Raw genomic sequence first — 23,510 nt, 5'->3', positions numbered from 1 at the left:
TGAATTACTTCAGGTCAAAATATGCCCTAAGCATTACTGCTCGTTTGAAAATGATATTTGCGAGGGTTAAAAATACATAGACAAATCAAAAAGAACTATTTGTTTCATGTAAACACAAAATGTTTGAAATAGAAGCAAAAAAAAACATTTGTCTATATTTACTATGTACTGTGCAAATGAAACCTCAGACATTTATTTGGTTGCAACTTCCTAAAAGTCACTATTGCCTGATTGTAGTACAATCACTGCGCAATAACTGTCATTGAAATGGACAGTGCGTGACAGTAACTTGTCAATCAAACAGCAAGGAGTCATTCAGCAGATATCAATTACGAGCGATGGGGATGATGTGGAGGGCTGCTGTAATGCCAACAATTACAGGGAAACTTACTTCCTCTAGAGAAATTTAGTGATACTGAATAGGGAACAATGGTTTGCTGATCAAAAGAATCCATTTAATTCTTTGAATGACAATAGATTATGTAGGATAGTAAAACTAAAATTGCTAAAATATATTTAATGTGCCATGGTATGGAAATAATTGTACTTTTTTGATAATATCTATATATAGATATATATACACACGTCTTCTTATACTGTACTTTATTTTAACATTTTACTCTATTTGGCAATTGCTTTTATCCAAAGTGAAGCGACAGGGGTTAAGGGCCTTGCTCAGGGGCCCGATGATGACATCACTCTCATGACTCCGAGATTTGAGCCGGTGACCTTCTGATCACAGGTATGGCGTGCTAAACCACTAAGGCACACAGTGTTTGCAGGGACCAGACACACATAATTTATTTTTAAAAAAAGACAAAAAAAAAACACTTTAGTAGACATTACTAGAACCCACACAAAGCTGTTATGGAGATGGACCATTGGTTTTACACAGAATTTTTGTATGAATGAGCTCAGTGTAAGTAAATTTTTTTTATTTTTTTTTTATGTAAATATCCGCGACCCAGAGGGATAAGCAGTTTGGAAAATGGAAGCATGGATGGATGTTATATGGTTTCCACTTTGACTTGGATGGATTCAGACATTCAAACCAGTTTGCATGAATAATGTGATTAGTGCTACATTCTTCAGTTTATTCTCTTATACATATTTCCAAACCAAGTTTTTATGGTCAGGCACACCAGACGTTACTCAAGGTAAGATGGGTAACTGGCAGATACTGAAAAAGCGCACAATGAAACCATTATACATGTAAAGTGGGATTGGCCGCAGAAGAAATGAACAACTATGCTACACAAATATTCATACACATTCTATATATATATATATATATATATATATATACACTCCGGTTTCCCCCCACAGTCCAAAAACATGCTGAGGCTAATTGGAGTTGCTGAATTGCCCGTAGGTGTGCATGTGTGAGTGATTGGTGTGTGAGTGTGCCCTGCGATGGGCTGGCCCCCCATCCTGGGTTGTTCCCTGCCTCGTGCCCATTGATTCCGGGATAGGCTCCGGACCCCCCGCAACCCAATAGGATAAGCGGTTTGGAAAATGGATGGATGGATATATATATATATATATATATATATATATATATATATATATATATATAGAGAGAGAGAGAGAGAGAGAGAGAGTTCAAAGTTTCTCACATGACGTCCAACACTGGGGACACCAGGAGTGTTAGAGCTCTATTGCAATTGAAGTCAAACTGATTGCTTTCCCAAAGTTATCCTCAAAAGAGTCCATACAAGTCCGAACAAAGGTTCTGATGTTTCCCCCACTTAAAAGGGTCAAAGATTCTACACAGAGGATCCACAGACATGCTACGTTCACACAGACTGCGTAGTGTCTCAGATCTTCCTCTAAATATAAGATAAACATACATTTGGCACAGTTGGCATCTCAGTCACAAAATATTATACCTCAGCTGGGAGTTAATGGCTCTACAAGCTGAAGGAATTGCAAAATGTTTATATTAAATCAATTTTTTTCGAGCCTTTGGAAACTACATTTATAGCTTTGGAACATAAAAACGCTCCGGAAAATATAGTTGTGAGAATGAAAAATTAAACAGCAATAAATACATTTTTTGTGGATTAACATTTCACCGACTGTAGTATAAGTATCTCCTCTCATTAATCACACGTGTCACCAATAGTCATTTTCACATATCGTTCCAAAGTCACACGGTTACTGTATTTCCATATTTTCCCCCAAATAAGCAAGAAACTTCTCGCATAGTAAGACGTTACTATAGTTTCGAAAGCCCTGGTCCAGCATGTCGATGACGCACATAGTAGCTCACTGATTACTATAATCTGGAAGTGCCGTTATTTATGACAGCAAAACGTCACATCTCATAAGATTAGCCATTCTGATCAGTACATGAGCAACTTTACTGATGCGTCAAATGAGTGGATGAGTCTGATTAATAAAGTGAACGACAACAACAGCAAAAAGGAAGCAGCTCAAAGTGGTTTACAGAGAAGAATATACATGAAAAAGGTCAGAAAATACCACCTGGGAGATAATGGACCATGGTAACTTATCTTTGGTTAAGTATTCATTACCCAACGCCAGAGAACATGGGGAAAAAAAACTCCTTACAATCCAGCTGGTCTCTACCATTAAAGTTAATCCTCGGGGTTCCAGATTATTTATTAGATCCCTGTTTCAGCTCCAGTGTAGTTTCAAATGATCTCCTGCAAAAACTCTATAATGACCTATTCCAACCCCTGTTGGAAATGGAATTGCAAATTGACTCTGTTTTCCTCTTGAATTCTGCCAGGGCCAACACCGCGAGAAAGAAATGCAGATCCCCTGCTGTGCTTTGAATCTGAATTTTGGGTTAAACCATAAAAACCTGTGGGGGGGGGGGCGGTTATATTCGATCAAATATGGTAATTTCTATTTAAAATCTGGCACAAATCACAAGAGAAGCACAATCGAAACCCCTAGTTTTGGCAGAGCATGTGAATGACAGACAATAGAACTGCAAAGTTTAATTTGCATTTTCCATTTGTTTTCAAGTTTTGGCAGAAGCAAGTCATTTTTTATAGATTTGTGAAAGATATCAAACGCACAGTGGGCCGTCATTGGTTTCAAAAACGCCTTTTGGAATCTGATTGTACATGGCTCTCTCTCTCCAACTGTGATTAACAGAAACCAAATCTGCATCAATACAATATTTATGCGTAGGCTGCAACCAAATTGCTGTGACCTTGATTTGAAACTCATACGGACACTATAAACTAATCAAAACTGGCGAAGAATTGTTAGCCATGAGCAAAAACAATATGCACACTAAAAAAAAGGGTTATTCAGTCTAAACATTTAGCAATATATCTAGAAAATCTCTGTAGTCATCCAGCCACGGGCAAGGAGTAAGGATTTGCATCAGATACCATAGCAAAGCCAAGGAAAAAAATAAAAATGAAAATCAACCATCTCTTATTTCCTAGGATTGTAATACCAAGAATGCCAGATTCTCTAGATATCTCCTACTAAGGTAATGCACATTGGAATTTGTCATGTGTCATTTTAAAACCTCCATGCAGCTATAGTAATGCACACAGGAAAATAAGAAGTTTCCATATACCTCACTATGAACAGTCGTAGTACTATATAACGGTAACTAAATACTGTATAAATGCTGAACAGTGACTGTCTTTATTCAGCGCTGAAATTATTACATTTAAGGATATTGCTCTCCTCCGAAAAGCACTTAAGTTTTATAGCGTGGCCATATAAAATACGGCTTATGCATTATAAATAAATCTGCGGAACGTGGCTTTTATCGCAGACAGCTACTGCAGGGCTTGCTGTGTGTGTTAATATTTTTATTGTTAAACCGCCAGTTCACTGGACGACGGCATTATTAATCCTGAGCGAAATGGCACCATTGTTTTCTCCGATATAATCTGAATATAAAGCGTGTGCTAATTTTTGAGTTGTGGTTAAACCATAAGTTATTCCCATCCAAAAGGAAAAAAAGCACAATCCTTCCAGCGAATACATTGTGCATAATACAGGTTATAATATAGTGTATAACAGCAATCCTTATAAGGAGTAATTCTGCATATTCTGTCAGCACAACAAGACAAAAATATACGATTACACTTTATTTCATTATAATGATGCTTCTTTGCTTTGCTCTGCTTCTTTTCCGCCTGAATAATTAGATGCGGGTTTACTTACATACACCACTGCTTTGGCTACCTGAGATAGCCTGCTTATTTACCATTACCCCCAAGAACAGCACCTCTGGGACTCTTAACAGCTACTGCCATGTTTTTTTTTTAATGAATACCGTCCAAGCAGCTCCGTCTACCTGCCAGATAATAAGAGTAATCATGCAGAGGTGCAATCTTTCATTGCACGGATTTAAATGGTATTCTAGTGAATTAAATAGGTGGTATTATGGCAGGAAAGTGGTTTTCTATGAAAGAAATAGAACAGAATTTGCTAGCGGTATGGCTAGTAAATCTCCAGAACTGGGTAGGAGCAAGCAATGAAAACAGAATGCGTGTATTCACAGATCATCTTATCTATATAAAGTACTGTAAAGAACGGTCCGAGTGCTTCAGAGAGAAGCATGAGGGGCGTCCTGCACATCTGCTCAGTCACACTAAGTACAAATTCATGTCCACATCCCAGCGTAGGATCCATTCTTCCTTCAGCCGACTTGCCGGAGCTCACTGTCCTGCCAAAACGGCTCCGCGGGAGGCGTCGAATGCCGTGCGACTTAACGGTTCATGCTCCAAGAAATAGTAAATATCAGACGCGACGGGCCGTGATAGTTGAGGGCGCATTTTTTGATGCCAGCGTTGCTGATGCAGCTCCTGTGAGTTTAGGTTTCGTACCTTTGGAGTTACAGTAGGCGCTCAACGTAAAATGTCAATGATGAGTCTGGATGAAAGTATCAGGCACAAAGAAAAAGGCAACAGCATCATCCAATCAGCACATTCAGGACCGGGACGCTTCCTAACCTGTACTCTGCTGCCAGGGTCCTTCTTGATCCACTTGATGACGGTCTCGTAGACCAGCTCCTCGGCCTTGGTGTTGAGGCTGTCGTTGGACATGTAGCTGACGAAGTCCTCCTTGGAGATGTTGAGGATCTCCTCCTGGCAGGCAACCTCCGGGAAGTTCTGCAGGGCGAAGGCTTTGGCCATGTTGTGCAGCTCGTTGCACTGCATCGCCTCGGCCATGGCCAGCACCCCCAGGCAGTTAGCGGCTGTCAGCTGTTTTTCTGTGGGGGTGGGGGGGAGGGGAGAGGAACGGCCAAAAAAATAAATATATCAGGCACTGTTCTGATGTTGGGCTTGGTTCCTAATCGAGGAGACATCAGAGGCCAGGAAATGTTGGTGTGTGTGTACCCATGCATTTTTTGCATGTGTGTGTGTGTGTGTGTGTGTAGCAGTTTATATTTATCGAAGCGCAGAGCCATGACGCAGAGTGAGTAATAACTCAAGCAGCTGGAGGCAAAGGACAAACAAGAAGGGGAATCGATTGGACACAGGAAACAGGCTGTTCAGAGGGTCCCTCAGATTAGCCAAAGCAAGTAAAGACCATTTTCCGAGCCCTAAAAAAAGGTCAGTGGCATAACATCTGAGATAGCTACCCCTGGAGAGCTCCCGCTGGGTGTGCGGGCTTTCCCACAACGAATTAAGAAAATTCGGCCAGATACAGGTGCACGAAACACACACACGCGTCTGAATCCCGAGCATTTCGGCAACAAAGTCGTCATGTGGATGTGTGGAAATTGGAAAAATGACGGACAGTGCTGGGAAAATTTGTCCTTGAATTCTGAGTGCTACTTTTTTTCTTGGAAGGAAATAAGCATCCGTGTAAATATGTACAGGAGACCCTGCAGAGAAAGACCAGAGAGCAACCATGGGAAGTGCCCAAGTGTCACTGCCTGGCTCTGAAGTATCCAAACACACCTGCCAACTGACCAGGGGTCTCCCGAAACCTTCTTAATGCTACGCCATTCATTTTAACACAGAAGAGACAAATAATAATGCATTAAGAAGACTTCAGGAAACCTTTTTAGGCAAAGACACACACTACTACAATTAGCTAATCATTCAATTTGTAGAACTGGAAAAAAAATGCATGTGTGAGTATGCAGGCAGGCAGGCATTTGTAAACATTTAAATGGGTTGACCTACGGTTGACCTGAAGCTACATAGAGATTTGCTTCACAGCGCAAAGCTGGTTTGCATCAGTGGAGACTGAAGTAGCCGATGTGTGTTACAGGACATCATCTCCGTAAACTGGGATTTTCAAAACAGGGCTGAAGGCCGAACACACTGATTACAAATTTAAGACTGCAGATGGGGGGGCTGGGGATTATCCGTGTCTGTGTTTTGGATCTGGTGGCCGTACGTCTGGTGGATATGATGTCACCTTTCATTACTGGTTTGAGGGAAACAGACATTCAGCATCTATTTCATAATTTATAGTCTAGTCCAGTTACGCCAAAGAAGAGTAACATTATGGGTCACAGTTCAATGGCTGCTTAACACAAAAAAAAAGACAGATAAGAAAAATTCAAACAATATATCAGCATTCATTTGAATCATCTTTTGGGCAAAACATTTATTTTACTTATTACATTAACAGTAATCTGAATGTCTGCATTTCTGTGATCATTTTCCTTGAAATTACTTTTTCCTGTCATTTCAAACTTTTCTAGAGTTTTTGGATTTTTCGCACACATTTAGCAGAACAAGACATTGAAGCGGACAAAGACAAAGACAAAAGGCACAGTCTAAAAATCATCACTACTGAAGGGAACCAAACGTCAAGCAGAGCTGTTACAAAGCGCTTTCTGTGACACGCTGTTGTAAATGTTTCTCAGGCAGTTGCATGGCTAAGACAATGGTGTTGTTTTTGGTTTATGCACTCTCATTTTCCCCTGTTTTATTCTGGACGCTTTTATCGTGCTGTAGTTTGAAGCCAGCAAATAATTATTTCGGTGTTTTGGTTTTATTTGTACTAGTTTGAGTAGTAGCATCTAATGCAATTAAGGTTCTATGAATCACCTAGAGTAGGTCTGAAAAATATTTCATTGTCCCTCAAAACTGTTTATAAAGAAAAAAAAAATACTGTAACAAAGTGACTTTCCAGCTTTGTGGTTTTTCTCCCTGTCCTTCAGGTTGAGAGCGTATCAATGGATGAGAGCAACAGACAAATAAATAGACAAACAGAAATCTGTCATGGTGTCACAGAGTCGGCTGGAACTCACCTAAGAAGGACACACAAACTTTGCAAAAGGTATTGAATTGGAACTTGTTGGCTGCCTCCAGCAGGGTTTTTGCATTGGCGGAGTCGATGATAAGGGACCCCGTATAGACAAATTCCAGCAGCAGTTCCAGGACGTCCGCTCCGATGTTGCTCATCGACAGCTCAAGCTTCTCCTCCTTCCTGCTCTCCCCCGATGACCTAGTGACAGCGGAGAGACCGTTAAACAGACCCCTGGACACCTGGGCCTCTCACTGCGGCGACACACACTCAGGCAGCTTAAAAACATAACGACGTTTTTTAAAAACGCAGCAACAACCGATGTACAACTTGCACATAACCAAACGTTTCTCTTAGGTACACTATAGACAAAAGGGCATCTGAAAGAAATGCTATGGAAATCCAGCTGGCTTGCTTTCAAATCGATATACAGAGTTGGGAGGAAATGGCTGCACACTCACACAAAACTGCAGATTACGGTCTGATATTGTACATTAATAAATTGGCGCACACCCAGCAGCTCTGCACTTGGCATTTGAGTTACGGATTTGCCTCACCTTTATAAGACATGCCGCTTGGCATTTGCCTTGCTTAGAGTCTGAGTGTGAGCGTGCGTGTGTGTGTCTGTGTGTATGTGTGTGGAAATATTTGCACCACGAAATTACTGAGCTGGCCAACAAACGATAAATGTACGAAACACATAAATAAAATGGAAATGGGGAGAGCAGAGCAGACAGTACCATTTGTGTGCCAGCGTGGGGCCAATATCGGTACCGAAGAGCAGTACCTGTGACACCCCCACAAAACGTGGCTGCCTATTTTAACGCAATACACAACTCTAGGTGCAGCCCTGTCACGCACCACCTCCCCCCAATTTAACTCCACTAATTCCTACAGACGACAAAAGTCAGTTTTAGAATAGCTACACTTTGCTGATTGTTATGTGTCAGACTGCGGTCACGTTTGCTGGCGATGGCTACCATTTAAAATTTACAGGTTAATTAACTGGATAATTATCGATGTCCGAGAAACGATTTTGTGGGACTGACGGGCAGTAACCAAACATGCCCTGTGTGACTGCTCCTACTGTTATTTAATCAAACTGCTGTGGCCATTGCTGTGTCACCTGCAGCCTACGACATTTGCACATAATTCATTCCGGAAGCTTTGCACATGTATGCACTGGAGACAGGCAGGGCAGACAGATGAGATGCCAATGGGGGAGGGGGGGGGGACAATAGAATGGAGGGTAGGAAGCAAAGGATGATGGGAAGAGAACGAGTTCTGCCACAGGTAGCCAGCAGCCATCCTTCTGGTGGGTTCCATGACTGGGACCTGGGTGCTTTCAACAAGAGAAGGCCTAAATAAAGCATCTGTCCGTGCTGCCAAAAAATAATAATGACAGTAATAAAAATATCACCATTGCCTGCATACGAACTGAAATATTAGTCAATATGCAGAGTTGACTAGTGAAAGGCGAAAAAAAAAAAAAAAAAAAACGTACACGGAGGTGGCAATCTCGAAGCGGCTGGAAAGTGAAGAGTATTACTCCTGGAAAGTAAAAACTGGGATTTATCCGTCCGTCTTCCAAGCGCTTATCCTGGCCAGGGTTGTGGGGGTGGGGGTGGGGGAGGGGCGGCACCAAGGGCCACAAGGCTGGGGTAGACCCCGGAGACTGGATCTATCACTGTAAATAATAATCGCCTGAGTAACAGTATCAAGAAGCAAACGTAAGCCGAGATTAACTGGCGTAGGAGGCGGGGGGGGGGGGGGGGGGGGGAGGGAAGGAAAATAATAAGGTGCAGGCAGCATCATTACCACATTGTCAAGTAGCGGAATTAGAAAGGGTTCCAGGTGAAATCTTTATCAAGACGGCTTGATGCGTGTTTTTGCGCTACTCCATCTGACATTACGGATAACTGACCACAGAGCCAAGGAACATGCAGACAACACCAATAAAAAAGGATCAGCTTAAAAACAGAATTTTCAGTAATTTCTCAGAATGATCCATCGCCATTATATAAACAAATATAGAAATTGGCCTAAAGCCAACACATACTTCTGCCAGGATGATTTTACATTTTAATACCACCCTTACTCAAGTTAATTATGTTAATAAATGTGACATTTTAAAAAGTATACGTATTAGCTGCTATAAGTGTGAACTACCTTTTTAGAAGAACCAAGATGTGTATGTACAGATCTATGTGTTTGCGCATATACTGTATATAAATCCAGTTAGCAGTTGGATTGCATCTTCCTTGAAAGCTGTCTGCAGAACACCCTCCCCCGTGAAAAAATGCCACTGTAAAGGCTACGGGGGTAACATTTTACTGTTTTATTCCATCATGGCGGATAATTTCAAAAGCCCTTTGGTTCTAAAATGGATATTTTCCACAAAATTAAATGCCAGCCTATAGTGACACAACAGCAGAAAGCTCAAAAAGTTTTATATTACGCGGCAAATGTTATACAGAGAAATGAAACCCCCGTATATTGGACCTGTGGCAGAGCATACTTATTGGCGATCCAGAGGGGGAAAAATGAAATTACTGAGGCCAATCTATCTTTTGAGTCTATGCATTAAATGCTAAAAGGGAAGGTAATAGCTTTTCTGGGGGCATTGCACGCATGCTCAACTCGCACCAGGCGTTTCTGGGAATAAACCCAGTGTGCTTCTCTCTGGCTTTTCCAGTGTCATTAAAATGTCAGAAAGTTTCTCTTTTCATAAAATATTAACAACATTAATAATAACAATATATTATAATAAATTGTGAATGAAGAGGGATTGGGAATGCTGAAATCTGAAAATAAAGACAGGCTTCCAGGTTAAGTTTTTTACATCTGTTCAAAAAAAATGCACGTCTCCGGGAACATGCGTTGGATATCGGTGCATTAAAAACTGTCAGCCGCATTTAAATGCTAAACATCTAAGTGACGAGTTAAATAAAATAAAGTGAAAAAACAGATGATGACCCCAGAACGAAATGGAAAAAAAAGTCATTCCCACAAGGTCAGCGTCTCCAACTCCTCTGCAGTCAAAGACCAGCGAGTGCTGCAGCAAGAAATGGGTTTATCTGGGCTAAACAAGATTCCTTCGATAGGTGGCAACTTCAGAGTAAACAGCTTTGAGGAGATCGAATGCGATGGGGCACCGACGACGACGCAGGAAATGCACTTCCTTCATAATGCCTACTGCCTCCGCATTTACAAAGAAGCCCAGAAGCGTGCGAGATCCGTCGTTATGAGAATCGCATTTGAAGATGAGTCCCATCCAATACATAAATAGTGAACATTAATTTTATATGCTATTGTATTTTGGTCCTTTAACTATATTAAATATACTCTTCACAATATCATGCGCTGACACATTTGTGTACAACTATAAATGAAACTCATTTATATATGAACATTTACAGCACATTCTTAAAATAGATGTTTGTAGTAAATTCATGAATTCGTAATAGTTCAGATAATAATAGTTGCTTATTAAATGTAAGATCTTCTTATAGGTTTGGGGGCGGGGGGGGGGGGTATATCATAAACCTTCCAGATGGTTTTCGAGCAAAATGCACCAGGTACCCGCTAATATGATTTAACGGGCAGTAACCCGCAATTGGATTAAGAGACACGCGAAAGGTTATACGCCCACGCCCCTCCTCCCCAATAAGGAAGGTGGAAAGGCATTAAGGAATAACTCCCAGGCACATCCTGAAATCATTGTGTGTCCTGTCCTTCACTGAACAAAAGAAGGCAACAGGCATCCGTTCAGATTCCCGGCACAATAACTTTGTGGGAGGTCAGAGAACTGTCATCACTGGGGTAAGAACCAAAAAAAATAAGACTCAGTATTCATCTTCGTAAATGCCGAGTTACTCCGGCTAGTGACATGCACATACCTTAAACAAGCTTTTCAGAGCGTAATGCACAAATAACAAAAGACATGTGTCTTGCTACCCTGTAAAAAAAAAAGGCCATGCACACATTTCCAGGAGGTGGAAGGTCAAAGCAATCAGTGTGTGTTCTCTACATCTAGAAATGTTTATAAAAAGAACAGCAACGTTTATTTGGCTGGCAAAGCACAGCAACTAAAAGGTGATCAGGAAGGAAAAAAAAAAACAATACGCCAAATGAATACCTATAATTAAAGGTAAAGAACAAACTCTGGCCAATCAGAAAACTTAAATACCCTTTAAGGGGCAGGGAGATGGTTAGATGCTGTCTTATCTATATTATATTTGAGATGCATTATTAATATGGCATACATTTCTGCAATCCTCTGGCATCCCCCTCCCCAACTTTTTTTTTTTTTTAAAGAAATCCCCAGTCATGGAACGTTTTTCTGCCCATTAAAATGGAAATTTGTTCATTTACTCAATGGAGATGAAAGGGTAAGACAAGCATTGACCTTTTATCCCCCCCCCACATTGAAATACATTCATTTGAGCAGACAGAAGGAATGGCTACTGGCCCTGTGACAGCAACATCTGCCTTCGCACACCTGCAAAGAGAGGGGGGGGGGAGAGGAAGCGATATACATTCACCCTACGAAAAGAACAGATCGGATCAAGAAGCTGGAGGAAGGCAAACCTTTTAACCAGGTCCTTGAAATACAAGCTGCAGGAAGCTAGAACATTTTGGTGGACTTCAAACTCTTTGCCTTCAACAACAATTTTCAGGTCTGTAAACTCTTTCGCTCTGCGCTGCTGGTTCAACTCCTTCAACATCTCTGTAGAACGAAAAAGAAAGAAACGGCCACGTTCCAATTTAGAGACCTCGTTCCGATAAATCGCAGAAAATGCAAAGAAAGCACAAGAGAAAAAAATGGCTGCACACATTCATTTGGTAAATAATATTCAATACAATAGAGGGGAAGAAACGAACATGCACACAAATAAACTTAAACATATGCAGTCAATATATGCATTCATTGTGACCGTGAAACATGGGGGACAGGGAGGTCCGGCAGTCAAAAGAGCGACAAAATTGATAGGAAAAGTCTAATCGTTACGCATGTGTTAGTGGTAAAAGACTTCATGTTTTAAAGAGATTCACCTGGCAGAAACAATGGGAATTTACAGTAGCATGAAAAGGTTTCACTTCTGTGGAGACAATACACATTTAAGTCTACCAACGGAAATAATGTCACGTCAAGCATAAATCTGCAGATATAATCATTACCCTTGAAAATGCAAATGCTCGAGAGAGCGTGTTTCTCATCGGCAAGAACAAGTCAATGGCCAGAACTCTTCAAGGGCAGCGACGATAGTCAGGTCTGTCACATTAAAATATTCTTGGCAGGGGTGATTCTAGCTTTTTTTATGGGGGGAATAAAAGAGATATAATTCATACAGAGCAGCCAACCAATGAAATGTTTTGACTCTGAGTGACAGGGGGCAGGGCACTCTGGGGACCAATCAGCTTTCAGCTGACGCCAGTGCCCCAGTGGACCCACCCCTCTATATGCCCCTTCTTCTTGGTCACCATAGGTTCGATGGTTTCTTAGCAATAGTATTTCAACCAAGAGTGCAAGAAATGTTTTTAAGTGACTTAAATATACAAATGCAAACATACGTTCTGCCAGCTCAGCCTCATTAAATTCAGCCTTACTTGCTAAGTGAAAACCTTGAGATGATGCATGATCACCACCTATAAGACACAGAGGAAAAGCTGCGCAGTGACTTTTCAGCAACAAATCTCCACTTTTGGCAGCTGAAACAGGGAAAACCAGCCATATTTTCAACACTGCCTTGGGCTTTATTTTTATCCCATGCTACACACAGGGCAGTTTCCTAGTTAAATTATACCCAACTTCAAAGATCAAATGGCAAGCATGATGTTAGGGCATAAAGGTAGACTGAGCTGATTACCGAATAACAGATGGCTCTTGAAAATGGCCCGAATAGCATGTGACGTATTTGAAAACCTCCAATGGGGCTTGTGAGAGTTACTTACACAAACATGTTCTGAGGGCAGAAAGAAACATGATTGGTTCAAAGAGATTACCAATCAGATTGTAGAAGGAGGTGGGTCCAAACAACTGGAGGCAGGACCAGCCAATCAGATGTCTTGGTCCCGCCTCCTCTACAATCTGGTATTGGCACTCTCTCTCTCTCTGAACCAATCATTTTTCTTTCTGCCCATCAGAACATTTTCATGTAAAAGTTAAATTCCCAAGCTCCAATGAGACAATGATACAAAGTACAAGCGGGGAAATATTGGGATGATCTCTGTACCCAGTCACAAAAATGATTACACTCTGTCAGACGTCCACAGCTCTGTCACTTGGTGTCCACCCACCGAGCATCAAATGAGGGAATGTGTATAAATAACTGGTACTCAATCATGACCAGGCCTGGCCTATATAATCCAGGCAGACTCCATCTGATTACAGCCTCCTTTGTCAAACTGGATGAAATGGCTATATTTAAACTGCTAAATAAAACAATGAGTGCGACATCAGAATCAATAACCCTAATCAGATAAAGAACACTGCTCCAGAAAGGGCCGAAAATACGACTTGACATAGTTCAACATCTAAAATGTTTTTGCACTTAGTTACTCAGGCGCAGATTTCTGACAGAATTCTTAAAGAACCATAGCCATTACTCCAGTTTTACTCAAAGTGTGTCTGTATGTGAAATGGTCCTTTATTTTCCATCTGCACAGGTACACAGGAATGCTCCTCTTTCCTTTTGGGGGCCACAGTGCAGCACCCCTGGTGCTGGGGATTAAGGCCCTTGTGGAAGGCTACTAGATATGTGAGAATTCTGTGGAGGCAGAGGTTTGAACCAGCAACCTTCTGATCACAGGCATGGAGGCTTAGCCCATGGAGCCATTCACTGTCCCATGTATGTACGCATGCATGTACAGTACCAGTTAAAAGTTTGGACACGGCCAGTCGCCTACAAAAGAGAGTGAAAGTGTTGCGTCACATGACCTGACCAGTTGACCTAAACGCAGCAAAAATGGGTTTGAGGAGTTTGACCAGACTGTAAAGGAAAAAGTGGCTCGAGTGCTCAGCATATGTGGGGCCTCCCAGGAGCATCTTAGGAGGCCACCTCATGGAACTGGCATAGACGAGATTTGAACTGGCAACCTTCCGAGTCCCGACCCACAGAGCTGCCCCCCAACAAATTATTATTTTTTTTTTTTTCCAATACCTTTTTGGTCAGTGCATAATCCCATATATGGTATTTTATAGGCTTTATTCTAAAATGTAGAGAATAGTACAAATAAACCTTCCTATTGGTAGGTATGTCCAAATTTTTGACTGGTACTGTATGCATGTATGCACGTATAAGTGGCTTGAATATGCAGCTAGTTAGTACCACATTGTCGTCCATTCTCCATAGAATCTGGCTATTCTCACAGTTCACTCCTTCCAGGACTGTATTTCAGAAATTGGTGTCACATAGGAGACCAGATTTTTTGTTTTATATTTTACATTTTATTACACTGTAAGGTAAGCGGTGTTAATGGCGACCTACATCAACATAAGATCAGAACTAAAACCAACTGTTCAGTTAATCTGCTCTATTGTGTTTATTAAGATGTTAAACTATAATTTGATGTGGTTTTGAGTAGAAAGTGCTTGTGTTTTAATACTGCAGTATTATTCGTAATATTGGCCACATAGCATTTACACAGTGGACAAGTCTGGGATGAAGTTTTAGTTGAATCATTTCAGTCTAATTTGTCATGCATAAAATCGTGAATTAAGGGGCATATAGTTAATTGACATTTGTAGTAATCTTTATTTTAAGAATATTTTTTTGTTTTGAGTTTCATTTTGTGACTATTTTTTAACCTTGAGAGTTTATGGTTTATTACCTTGCAAGGTATGGAAGCAGGCAACCACTGTAGCGTACAATCAAGAGGCCTTCCTTCACCAATAAAGCCCCACATTGTTCTCAACCGCAAAGCAGTTAGAGAGATTTCCAAAACTGCATGCAACATAATGCACTGCATAACTGTAAATGGATCAGGTTCATTTTGACATTCTCGCCATCAAAATGTTAAACCTTTTGTGCTGACAGTAGATCATGAATTACAAAAATATTTTTAAAAAAAGATAAAAAGAGAAAAATTTGATGGACCACAGTCCTAAGTCTTAACACTGTTTTGTTATAAATCAAACCCCCATCAGAGAAGTACATCGCAAACTACAACCATTTAGCCATAGCTTTCTTTCATCTAGCGGGATAAAAATCAGTCATGATTCACCGCGTCTAACTAAAGCATTTTTTTTTTGATTTATATTTATAGTTGTATATCTTGCCATGGTTTTCTGTGAGATACGTCAGGCTGAAAGCTCCACGTGTTGAAGAACAGAGCGACTTGGAGGTTAACGTCCAATCAAAGCCCACTGGAGCAGGACTGCACGGGCATAGCCGGGCTACGGAGGCGCTGGGCTCATGGTTCATTAGCCGTCGTACCACCGCCAGGCCCAGGCCAAATATAGCAAATATGAGGCTAGCTTGAGCCAGAGGCTGTGTGACACACTCCTGATGGTGGGCCGGTTACAAATACACATACTGCACACCCCCCCCCCCCCAAAAAAAAAAAACCTTAAAAGATTTTGTAAAATAAACTGCTGTTTTGAGGCCAACATTCCATTCCTTGGTCTGGACAATCAAAGTGTTGCCAATTTCACTATTTCATAAAACCATACAACTTTCTCAAAATAGCAATCATGCATTTACGAATTACGTTGTGTATAACATTACAGAACGCATCAGTTTTAGAGCGTCTGAATTTGCTCCCTATACACACTTATGGACACTAACACAGAGAACCAATCTCGCAATGCATTTCAAAAGCTGTAGATCTGTATCTTTTATATTTTATATAAAAACACACACAGAGCTATATTCAAGTGCTAGCTAAATTTAAAGAGAGATTTTTATTAAGATATTGCAAGTAGAAACTGATAAGGCAATGTTGCTCACGCTATTTCAATTACTGATATCCAACTTAGACAACAGAAGGGGGGAGGGGCATTATGTGTACATTTACAGGAAGTACGACAGCAAGCAAGTTATCTGTCAGTTCTAACGGTTTGCTGGAGTACACACTCAGCTCACCTGCAAGATGTCATCGCTCTCTTTGCCGGACCCTGCATACGCTACTGCATAAGGGTGGCGTTAGTATGCATGGGATTATCTAGCATCGCTAAGCTAACAAACGCACAACCATGCGTCTGGCAAACTCTACCAAAACGCTTCACTTGGCTCGGGGCTCATATTCATTCTGCATTATTTTCAGGGACCGGATGACTCAAGAGGTTCCTCATGGTAAACTCTGATAAGGCGCAGACGTCAGGACCTGCTCGAATGCCACACATTCCCAGACTGTGCTGAATTTAACTGGATTCTAGGTTACTGCTGATGCTGCAATAAGATGGCCGCTTCATAATTGACCTGCACCTCTGAAGCTCACTTTAGAAAATTTTAGCAGTCTTTATTTTAGTTGCAGAATGCGGCAATTCAGGGGGGGAAAAGTGCTTTTTCTACCTGAGGCAGCAAAGCTAGTCCCATGTGTTACATCGTTGGGATTTCATTAGTCCAACACCCTCAATGTTTCGAGAAAGAGTTTCCCTGCAAAGATTCGTACAAAAACTAAAAATAAAAAAACATCAATCACCTACCGGCCTATACTGATGTTGTCATACAGAGAACATAATAAAATATTTAGGTGGTGTGTTGGCTCAGTGGTTAACCCTGTGACCTCCAAGGTGTTGGGTTCGATTCCAGGCCTTGGCAGTAAACACGCGGAGTTTGCATGGCCTCCCCTATTTCTGCAGGGGGCGCTCTCTCTCTGAGCACTCGAGGTCCTGGCAAAAACATGAGCTGAAGTGACTTGCACCCATGTTCAAGCACTTATCCTGGTCAGGGTGATTGGTGAGGGGCCCATGGGGTCTATCCCAGGCAACATAGGGCTGGGGTGCACCTTGGATGGGATGCCAATTTATTACAGCATGTGCGCACACACACACACACACACACACACACACACACACACACACACACTAACGCTACGTTCACAGTGCCATGCTGAAGTGACTCAAATCGGATTTTTTTTACCTTAATTTGACTCCATGATCTGATCTTTTCAGGGCTGTGTGGACACGCAAATCTGATCTTTTCAAATCAGATTTGTGTCACTTTCATATGTGGTACTAAATCTCATACGTATCCGATTCGCGGCCATGCGACCTGAATGTGATCAGTCAGATCGGAATTCATGCGGCTTTTTGCTTATACGCATGTGCTGACATCATCAGCCTGCGCCGGCAGCACAGGAAGGTAAAAATGTAGGAGAGCTGCGATAACAGGAAAAGCTAGACGCCTGGCCTTTTTTTCTCCTTTTCGACCTGCTCATGTACAGCTGATTCACTGTTTGTCGTCCTCCAGAGAAAAGTGTGAGACATGCGTAAGCCTCCATTTTTTATGCCGTGAGTCGTCCCACAGATATGACATTTTCTGTTGTTGCTGTCGCAGTTGACCTGTGTAAAAACGTGCGCATGCGTGACTTTTTGAGGACCGTCGCGTTCACATTACACTCAGATACAGGTTACTTGTAGTTACGAATGTGAACTGTCAAGACAGACAAATCCGATCTGAGCAAAAAAATCGGAACTGAACGATGTGGCTGGCAGTGTGAGCATAGCCATGACGACAGGGGTGGTTAGTCTTATCCATGAAGGGTCATTGTGTATGCGTGTTTTCACTCCAACTCCCTAATTAGATTACTAATTAGAGGTCTGTGATTGGGTAAGAGAGTCCTCACACCTGGGATTGAATAGCTAGCCTAAAGGCTACCCCAAAAACCTGAACGCACACTGGCCCTCTGCAGATATGACTAGCCATTCGTGCACTACTGAAAACCTGGAGACTCCAACTAGTCTACCTGCGTGGTTTTGGATTGCTAGGGGAAACTCAGGGTGGCCAGAGGAGACCAGCAGAACATGGAGAGAACATGCCAACTCTACACATTCAGCAGAAATCAGATTGAAACGCCCAACCCAGGAGGCGTGAACCACCAGGGCTACCCACTGAGCCACCATGCTACCATCAGGCGCCTGGGTTTCTCCAAATCACACATGGCATATTTGAGGGCATCGTGCCCCATGCCTCCACTTCCATAAGCCCCGTGCTTCCCGGCCGCAGACTCACTCTGACCCTGTTCTGGATATGCACTTATGGGTAGACAGATGACTATTAAATTTCTCAGATTTAAATCCAATTCAGTCTTCCATACAGTCACTTTGGGATTCCAACACGCTCTCGCACGACCATGCTTTCCAGACTGCGTCCTCAGTGCTGATGGACCCGCGCAGTGAATCTGCTGAATGCCTGAGCATCCAGCTCAAACACTGTGAGATTCCCACCGCCATTAGTTATGCTGTGCCATGATTGAGGTTGACGATCTCAGATCTCCCTTGTGAATTTTTTTTATATCCTTTGCCTCACATAATTTGATTATGTGGCAATGAGCCTATTCCACCGAGGTTATTCCATATTGAGCTGATCTCTATATCACACAAAGCATTTATAGTGAAAGTATTTAATTATTTATTTTGTTCGTTCTCCTGATTCTTGTGCGAGACTGTGAGCACTGGGGCTGTTAGACCATCGATACTGCCCTGAATTTTGATAACAGCGAGACCTAGGTGTGAGTCAGTAACGATCCAATCAGTGCCACCACAAATTGAACTGTCCAACCATGATTGCGAACCCCAACGTTATTATTAGCTATAATCACAGGGACTTCACATCTAATTTGTCGACGGTAGTCTCTCTTTTTTACGGACGCTGTTTTCCCCGTATAGAGTAATTTTCACCCCCACCCTGCCATTGGAAAATTTAAATTTTCTTTAATTCCCTCCAGAAGATCAACTGTGAAGCATTTTCGCAACAGACTGCTTACAAATATGTGCTACACTTAATAAAAACCTGATTGAGGGAAACTAAACCTGCTTAATAGCAGCACAAATCAGGCTTGAACAGCAGACAGTCAGCTGAATGAAGCCCCCTTCTGCCTCTGATGAGACTCACTCTAGGGCAAACTCACTCTCTTCCATACTGATTCTGCTAGATGTCTTTGCCATACCAGACTCAGCCAGCCAAGGGGCTTTCCTACACCTCCATACACTTTCATATAACTACATTACACAAGCATGCAAAATTCAATAATAAGATAAAAAGTTCATGTTGCGTTTAATGCCGCTTCCTGGGTATTTTGTATCAGACAAATGTCATCCATGATACATTTGAAATAAACCAGACACAAAAGTATGCAATAATGTCCATTTTTAAAGAGGGATCAAACCTTTACCTCCATGAGCACTACACATATATACACTTAATTTTTTCAATTTCCAGGTCTGTGTCCTCATTCACCAGCTTGTGTGACTTTATCTTCTACCATGATTCATTTCAACTGTCTGGTCCATTACATGTAACATAATGAAACATGTAAATAGCATTTGGGGTGTGGGGGACAATTGGTAGCCTAGAGCTACGTTGGGTTCTGCATCTGGCCAGTCAAGGATTCTGCATTAAAAACCAGGCCGGAACTGTAAACACCATCCGAAATACCTGAGGGTAGCAAAACCTAGCAATAAAGAGCAACATGTCCGTTCTCATCAAGTTGTGAATATTGCAGAACGCTGGTTCCTACCACTTAGCTCAATGCACACTATGGGAGAATATATAACAATACTCTCAGTTACTGAGACAAAGATAAAACTGTTTACTTAGCATTGTTAACCCTTCCAGAATAGGTTCTGGGCAGGGGAATTCAACTCTATTTTCACGGATACTATCAACAGAAAATTGAAGCTTCAGATTAACCTGCGTGAAAGACAACGCTTGAACTGACCACTGCCTGTTTTTGGAGAAATCAGATAAGGGTGGTTCTTGACAAGCTTAGCAGCGAGGCTGCAACAGAATCCATCAGGGAGCTTAAATGTCTTCAGTGCTAAAGCCCCAAATTGTACCAATAGGAGGAGGAGAACTGGGGGAAACTTTAACCACTGGTACAAACAACACTATTTAGCATTTTTAGAGCTGGTCCAGAGAGGAGACGAGGAAAGGTACTGGAACATGCTGAAGCCCCTGCCCAAAATCTGCTAACCGAAAACTGCAGGATGGAATGTCTCTGCTGACTAGAATATTTTTAGTATAGCAATTTAGTCAAAAAACTAATTCACAGCAATTTATCCCCTAAACCACTACCATCAAGGAAAAACAGGAAATTGTTTTCTCATCTGTACGAGTGAACTGATCACATTTTACTACTGGAAAATAGCAAATAGAAAAAACAAATGAACAAGGCAACCACACACACACATTCGTGCACAGAACCGCACATGGAAGAATTATCATGTAATATCTAACTTAGCTGACTAATATAATGAGATATATGATGTTTATAGTTAGGCTATTGTAATAAATCTTTAAAAAAAAATTTAAAAGAACTGTCTATGTTCTTTAGGTCCCTGGTACACTGGTTCTATGCCATTGTTCTGTGACATGGTGGTTTACACTGTGGTCATTAAATTATTTATTGCAAGTTTCTTTTTCCCTGCTTTAGGAAAACTGTCTCATAATTTGGCATTCTTTTCACCCAGAAAATCGCACACAGCTAGACTGGCTGACATTTTTGGCCTTTCAGTAGGGGAACAATATCACCCATGGCTTGTCACACAGGGCCATTCATACTCCACACGCGCGGAGCCCGAAAAAGCGAAGCGAAAGATAATTTGGAAAAAGTCTTCAAAAATTGTTTCCCGGCACATCTGATATCTGACGGAGGTACGCGAATAACCAAAGCTAATTATTCTTTTAAAGTGGGTCACTGTTCTCATGAGAATGACCCATCGTAAAATAGCACAGGGAATCATTTCCCCCCTACAACGCTGAAGAGGACGGAGTACATGGTGAAGGATCTGGCATCCTTCAACTGGCAGCGATACATGGTCAAAATTACTGGGAAAATACCAGTCTCTCTTAATACAACATGTTGGAAGAAAACCTGCAATCTAATACTAATAATGTACAATATATGCACTGTACCGGACAAAAATAAAGTCTTCAGTTGCCACAGATAATTGCTTAAATGATGATGACGGCAAGTTGAAGTAAAACGATTTTATATCTTGTGTGTCAGTTCACCATCTCACAACATCAAGCCACCCCAGTGTTTTCTGTCACTGCCCAGTACAGTATGGCCCAGATGTGTGTTAAACTCAACCACTGGCACACCTTGTTTAAAGAATCAATATCTCATGAAGTGTATTCAACTATTAAGTGAGCTGCTGGTGAAATTTAAAAATATATATGGAATGGCTGGGGTGCCCCTGAGGAGAGGTTGGCGTTCTTCAGCTGGTGCTCTTATAAGCAGCCAACACGAGATCAGTAACCATCCGAAAATAAGATGATCTCCATCCTGTTTTATTGTACATGTATTTGAATGAATTATGTCATTCTGGGGGGGCAGATATACAGTTACAGCCAAAATAATTCATCATACATATATATATGTATATATAGGGACCAGGAAACTGGTATTAATCACATTGTGGGGACATTTGATCCCCATAAGGTAAGGCATACCTGGACCACACACAAAATCTGTTCCAGGTTTTGTACCATCCACATTATAAAAGAAAGGATGCAATTTCCCCGCAATCTGGAAAATTAACGGAATTTTAAATTAATTTAATTAATGGCAGTCGTACTGAAAAAAGAAAGATGGCCAGAATCACTGCATACAAAGGCCATTTCATGACAACACTATTATACAGGGGGCTTTAAGTTTATTTTATACATACTATGAAAATAACTAAAAATGACGAGTAATTAAATGCAGCTTTATCTCCAAAATATTTGAAGGTCAAAATCAGAACTCAAACAGAATGAATGCTGTGTCTGTGTATCTAACAAACAAAAGCTACTTTCATTATGATTTGTCAAATGTTGAATACCTTAAGGGGTGGCATGGTGGTGCAGTGGTTAGCACTGTTGCCTCACACCTCTGGGACCCAGGTTCGAGTCTCCGCCTGGGTCCCATGTGTGCGGAGTTTGCATGTTCTCCCCATGTCGTCTTGGGGTTTCTTGCGGGTACTCCGGTTTCCCCCCAGAGTCCAAAAACTGAGTTGCTAAATTGCCCGTAGGTGTGCATGTGTGAGTGAATGGTGTGTGAGTGTGCCCTGCGATGGGCTGGCCCCCCATCCTGGGTTATTCCCTGCCTTGTGCCCATTGATTCCGGGATAGGCTCCGGACCCCCCCGTGACCCAGTAGGATAAGTGGGTTGGAAAATGGATGGATGAATACCTTAAGCTACCATTGATAATAGCTGCTATTCATTCTTATTCTCGTCTGTTTATATTTTTGAGTCCAAAGAAATAAACGAGAAACATGACAGTTTCACAGGATTGTGTCTCAATTAGCTATTATACATTATACTAAAAGTACACCTCTAAACTATCCAAAATGGCCCTAAGCTTTATAATATTCAGATGTCCATTTTTATCGATAGCCTTGCAGAAAAATACAAACCACTGCTAGTATTTACCTGGTTTATAAAGAGTTTAAATAATGCAATAAAACCATCACCACTTACTTCCGAAATGGAATATACCACAGTGTTTACCTCTGTAGCCCCTTTATCTCCCATCGCAACACAACGGAGATATTTATTGCCGGCGGATTTGAAACCGTCTGGAAACAAACGGCAAAGCTTTCGCTAAAAGCCTGTAACCGTGGGGGAGGCAGGGCTGCCAGCAGCCGTCGACGAGCGCATACGGACAGAAGGTGCCCCTGGACGAAGCGCTGTGCATGGAGGCACGTAAAGCGCGACACGACTGGGTCTAGAAAGCGGCAAAACGGGAGACCCGCCAAGACTCCTGGCCGTCAGAGGGAAAATCACGACAGAGCTGGACCCTGCGAGTTCTGGCTACTGCCAGCTATACGCGCAGTCACGACAAGCGTTGTGTGCATCAGAACTTACCATTCGTACTAAATATAAATTATATACGTATTATATGCACACATGCGCAAATACATAAATAATATAACACAGATATTTAGGTTCTTTCCCATAAGGTCCTCAAAGGTAGTTTGTCACACCAAGAATCCTTTAATTTAATTTTAATTTACTTAAATATTCAAGTACAAGATTCTTAATTTTTCTGCAAAACAAGAACTCTATAAAAAGCCATCCATCTGCACAATCTTTGCACTGTACAAAGAACACCTCTGCCATTTCCTCTCCATTAAGCTATAACAATG

General features: G+C 41.6%; 1 protein-coding gene across 1 annotated transcript in view; it reads right to left on the bottom strand.

The window, feature by feature from the left end:
* The window catches only part of LOC125708027 (kelch-like protein 29), a 114,807-nt gene that overhangs the window by 30,023 nt on the left and 61,274 nt on the right, over positions 1-23,510 (bottom strand). The window contains 3 exon segments of the mRNA XM_048975497.1: positions 4,956-5,215; positions 7,217-7,413; positions 11,803-11,941. Coding sequence (XP_048831454.1) covers positions 4,956-5,215; positions 7,217-7,413; positions 11,803-11,941 — 596 coding nt within the window.

This window comes from Brienomyrus brachyistius, chromosome 14 (assembly GCF_023856365.1).
Source record: "Brienomyrus brachyistius isolate T26 chromosome 14, BBRACH_0.4, whole genome shotgun sequence".
In the NCBI taxonomy this organism is placed as follows: domain Eukaryota; kingdom Metazoa; phylum Chordata; class Actinopteri; order Osteoglossiformes; family Mormyridae; genus Brienomyrus; species Brienomyrus brachyistius.
The sequence above is the reverse complement of the archived record's forward strand: the minus strand, read 5'-3'. Positions and strand labels throughout refer to the sequence as shown.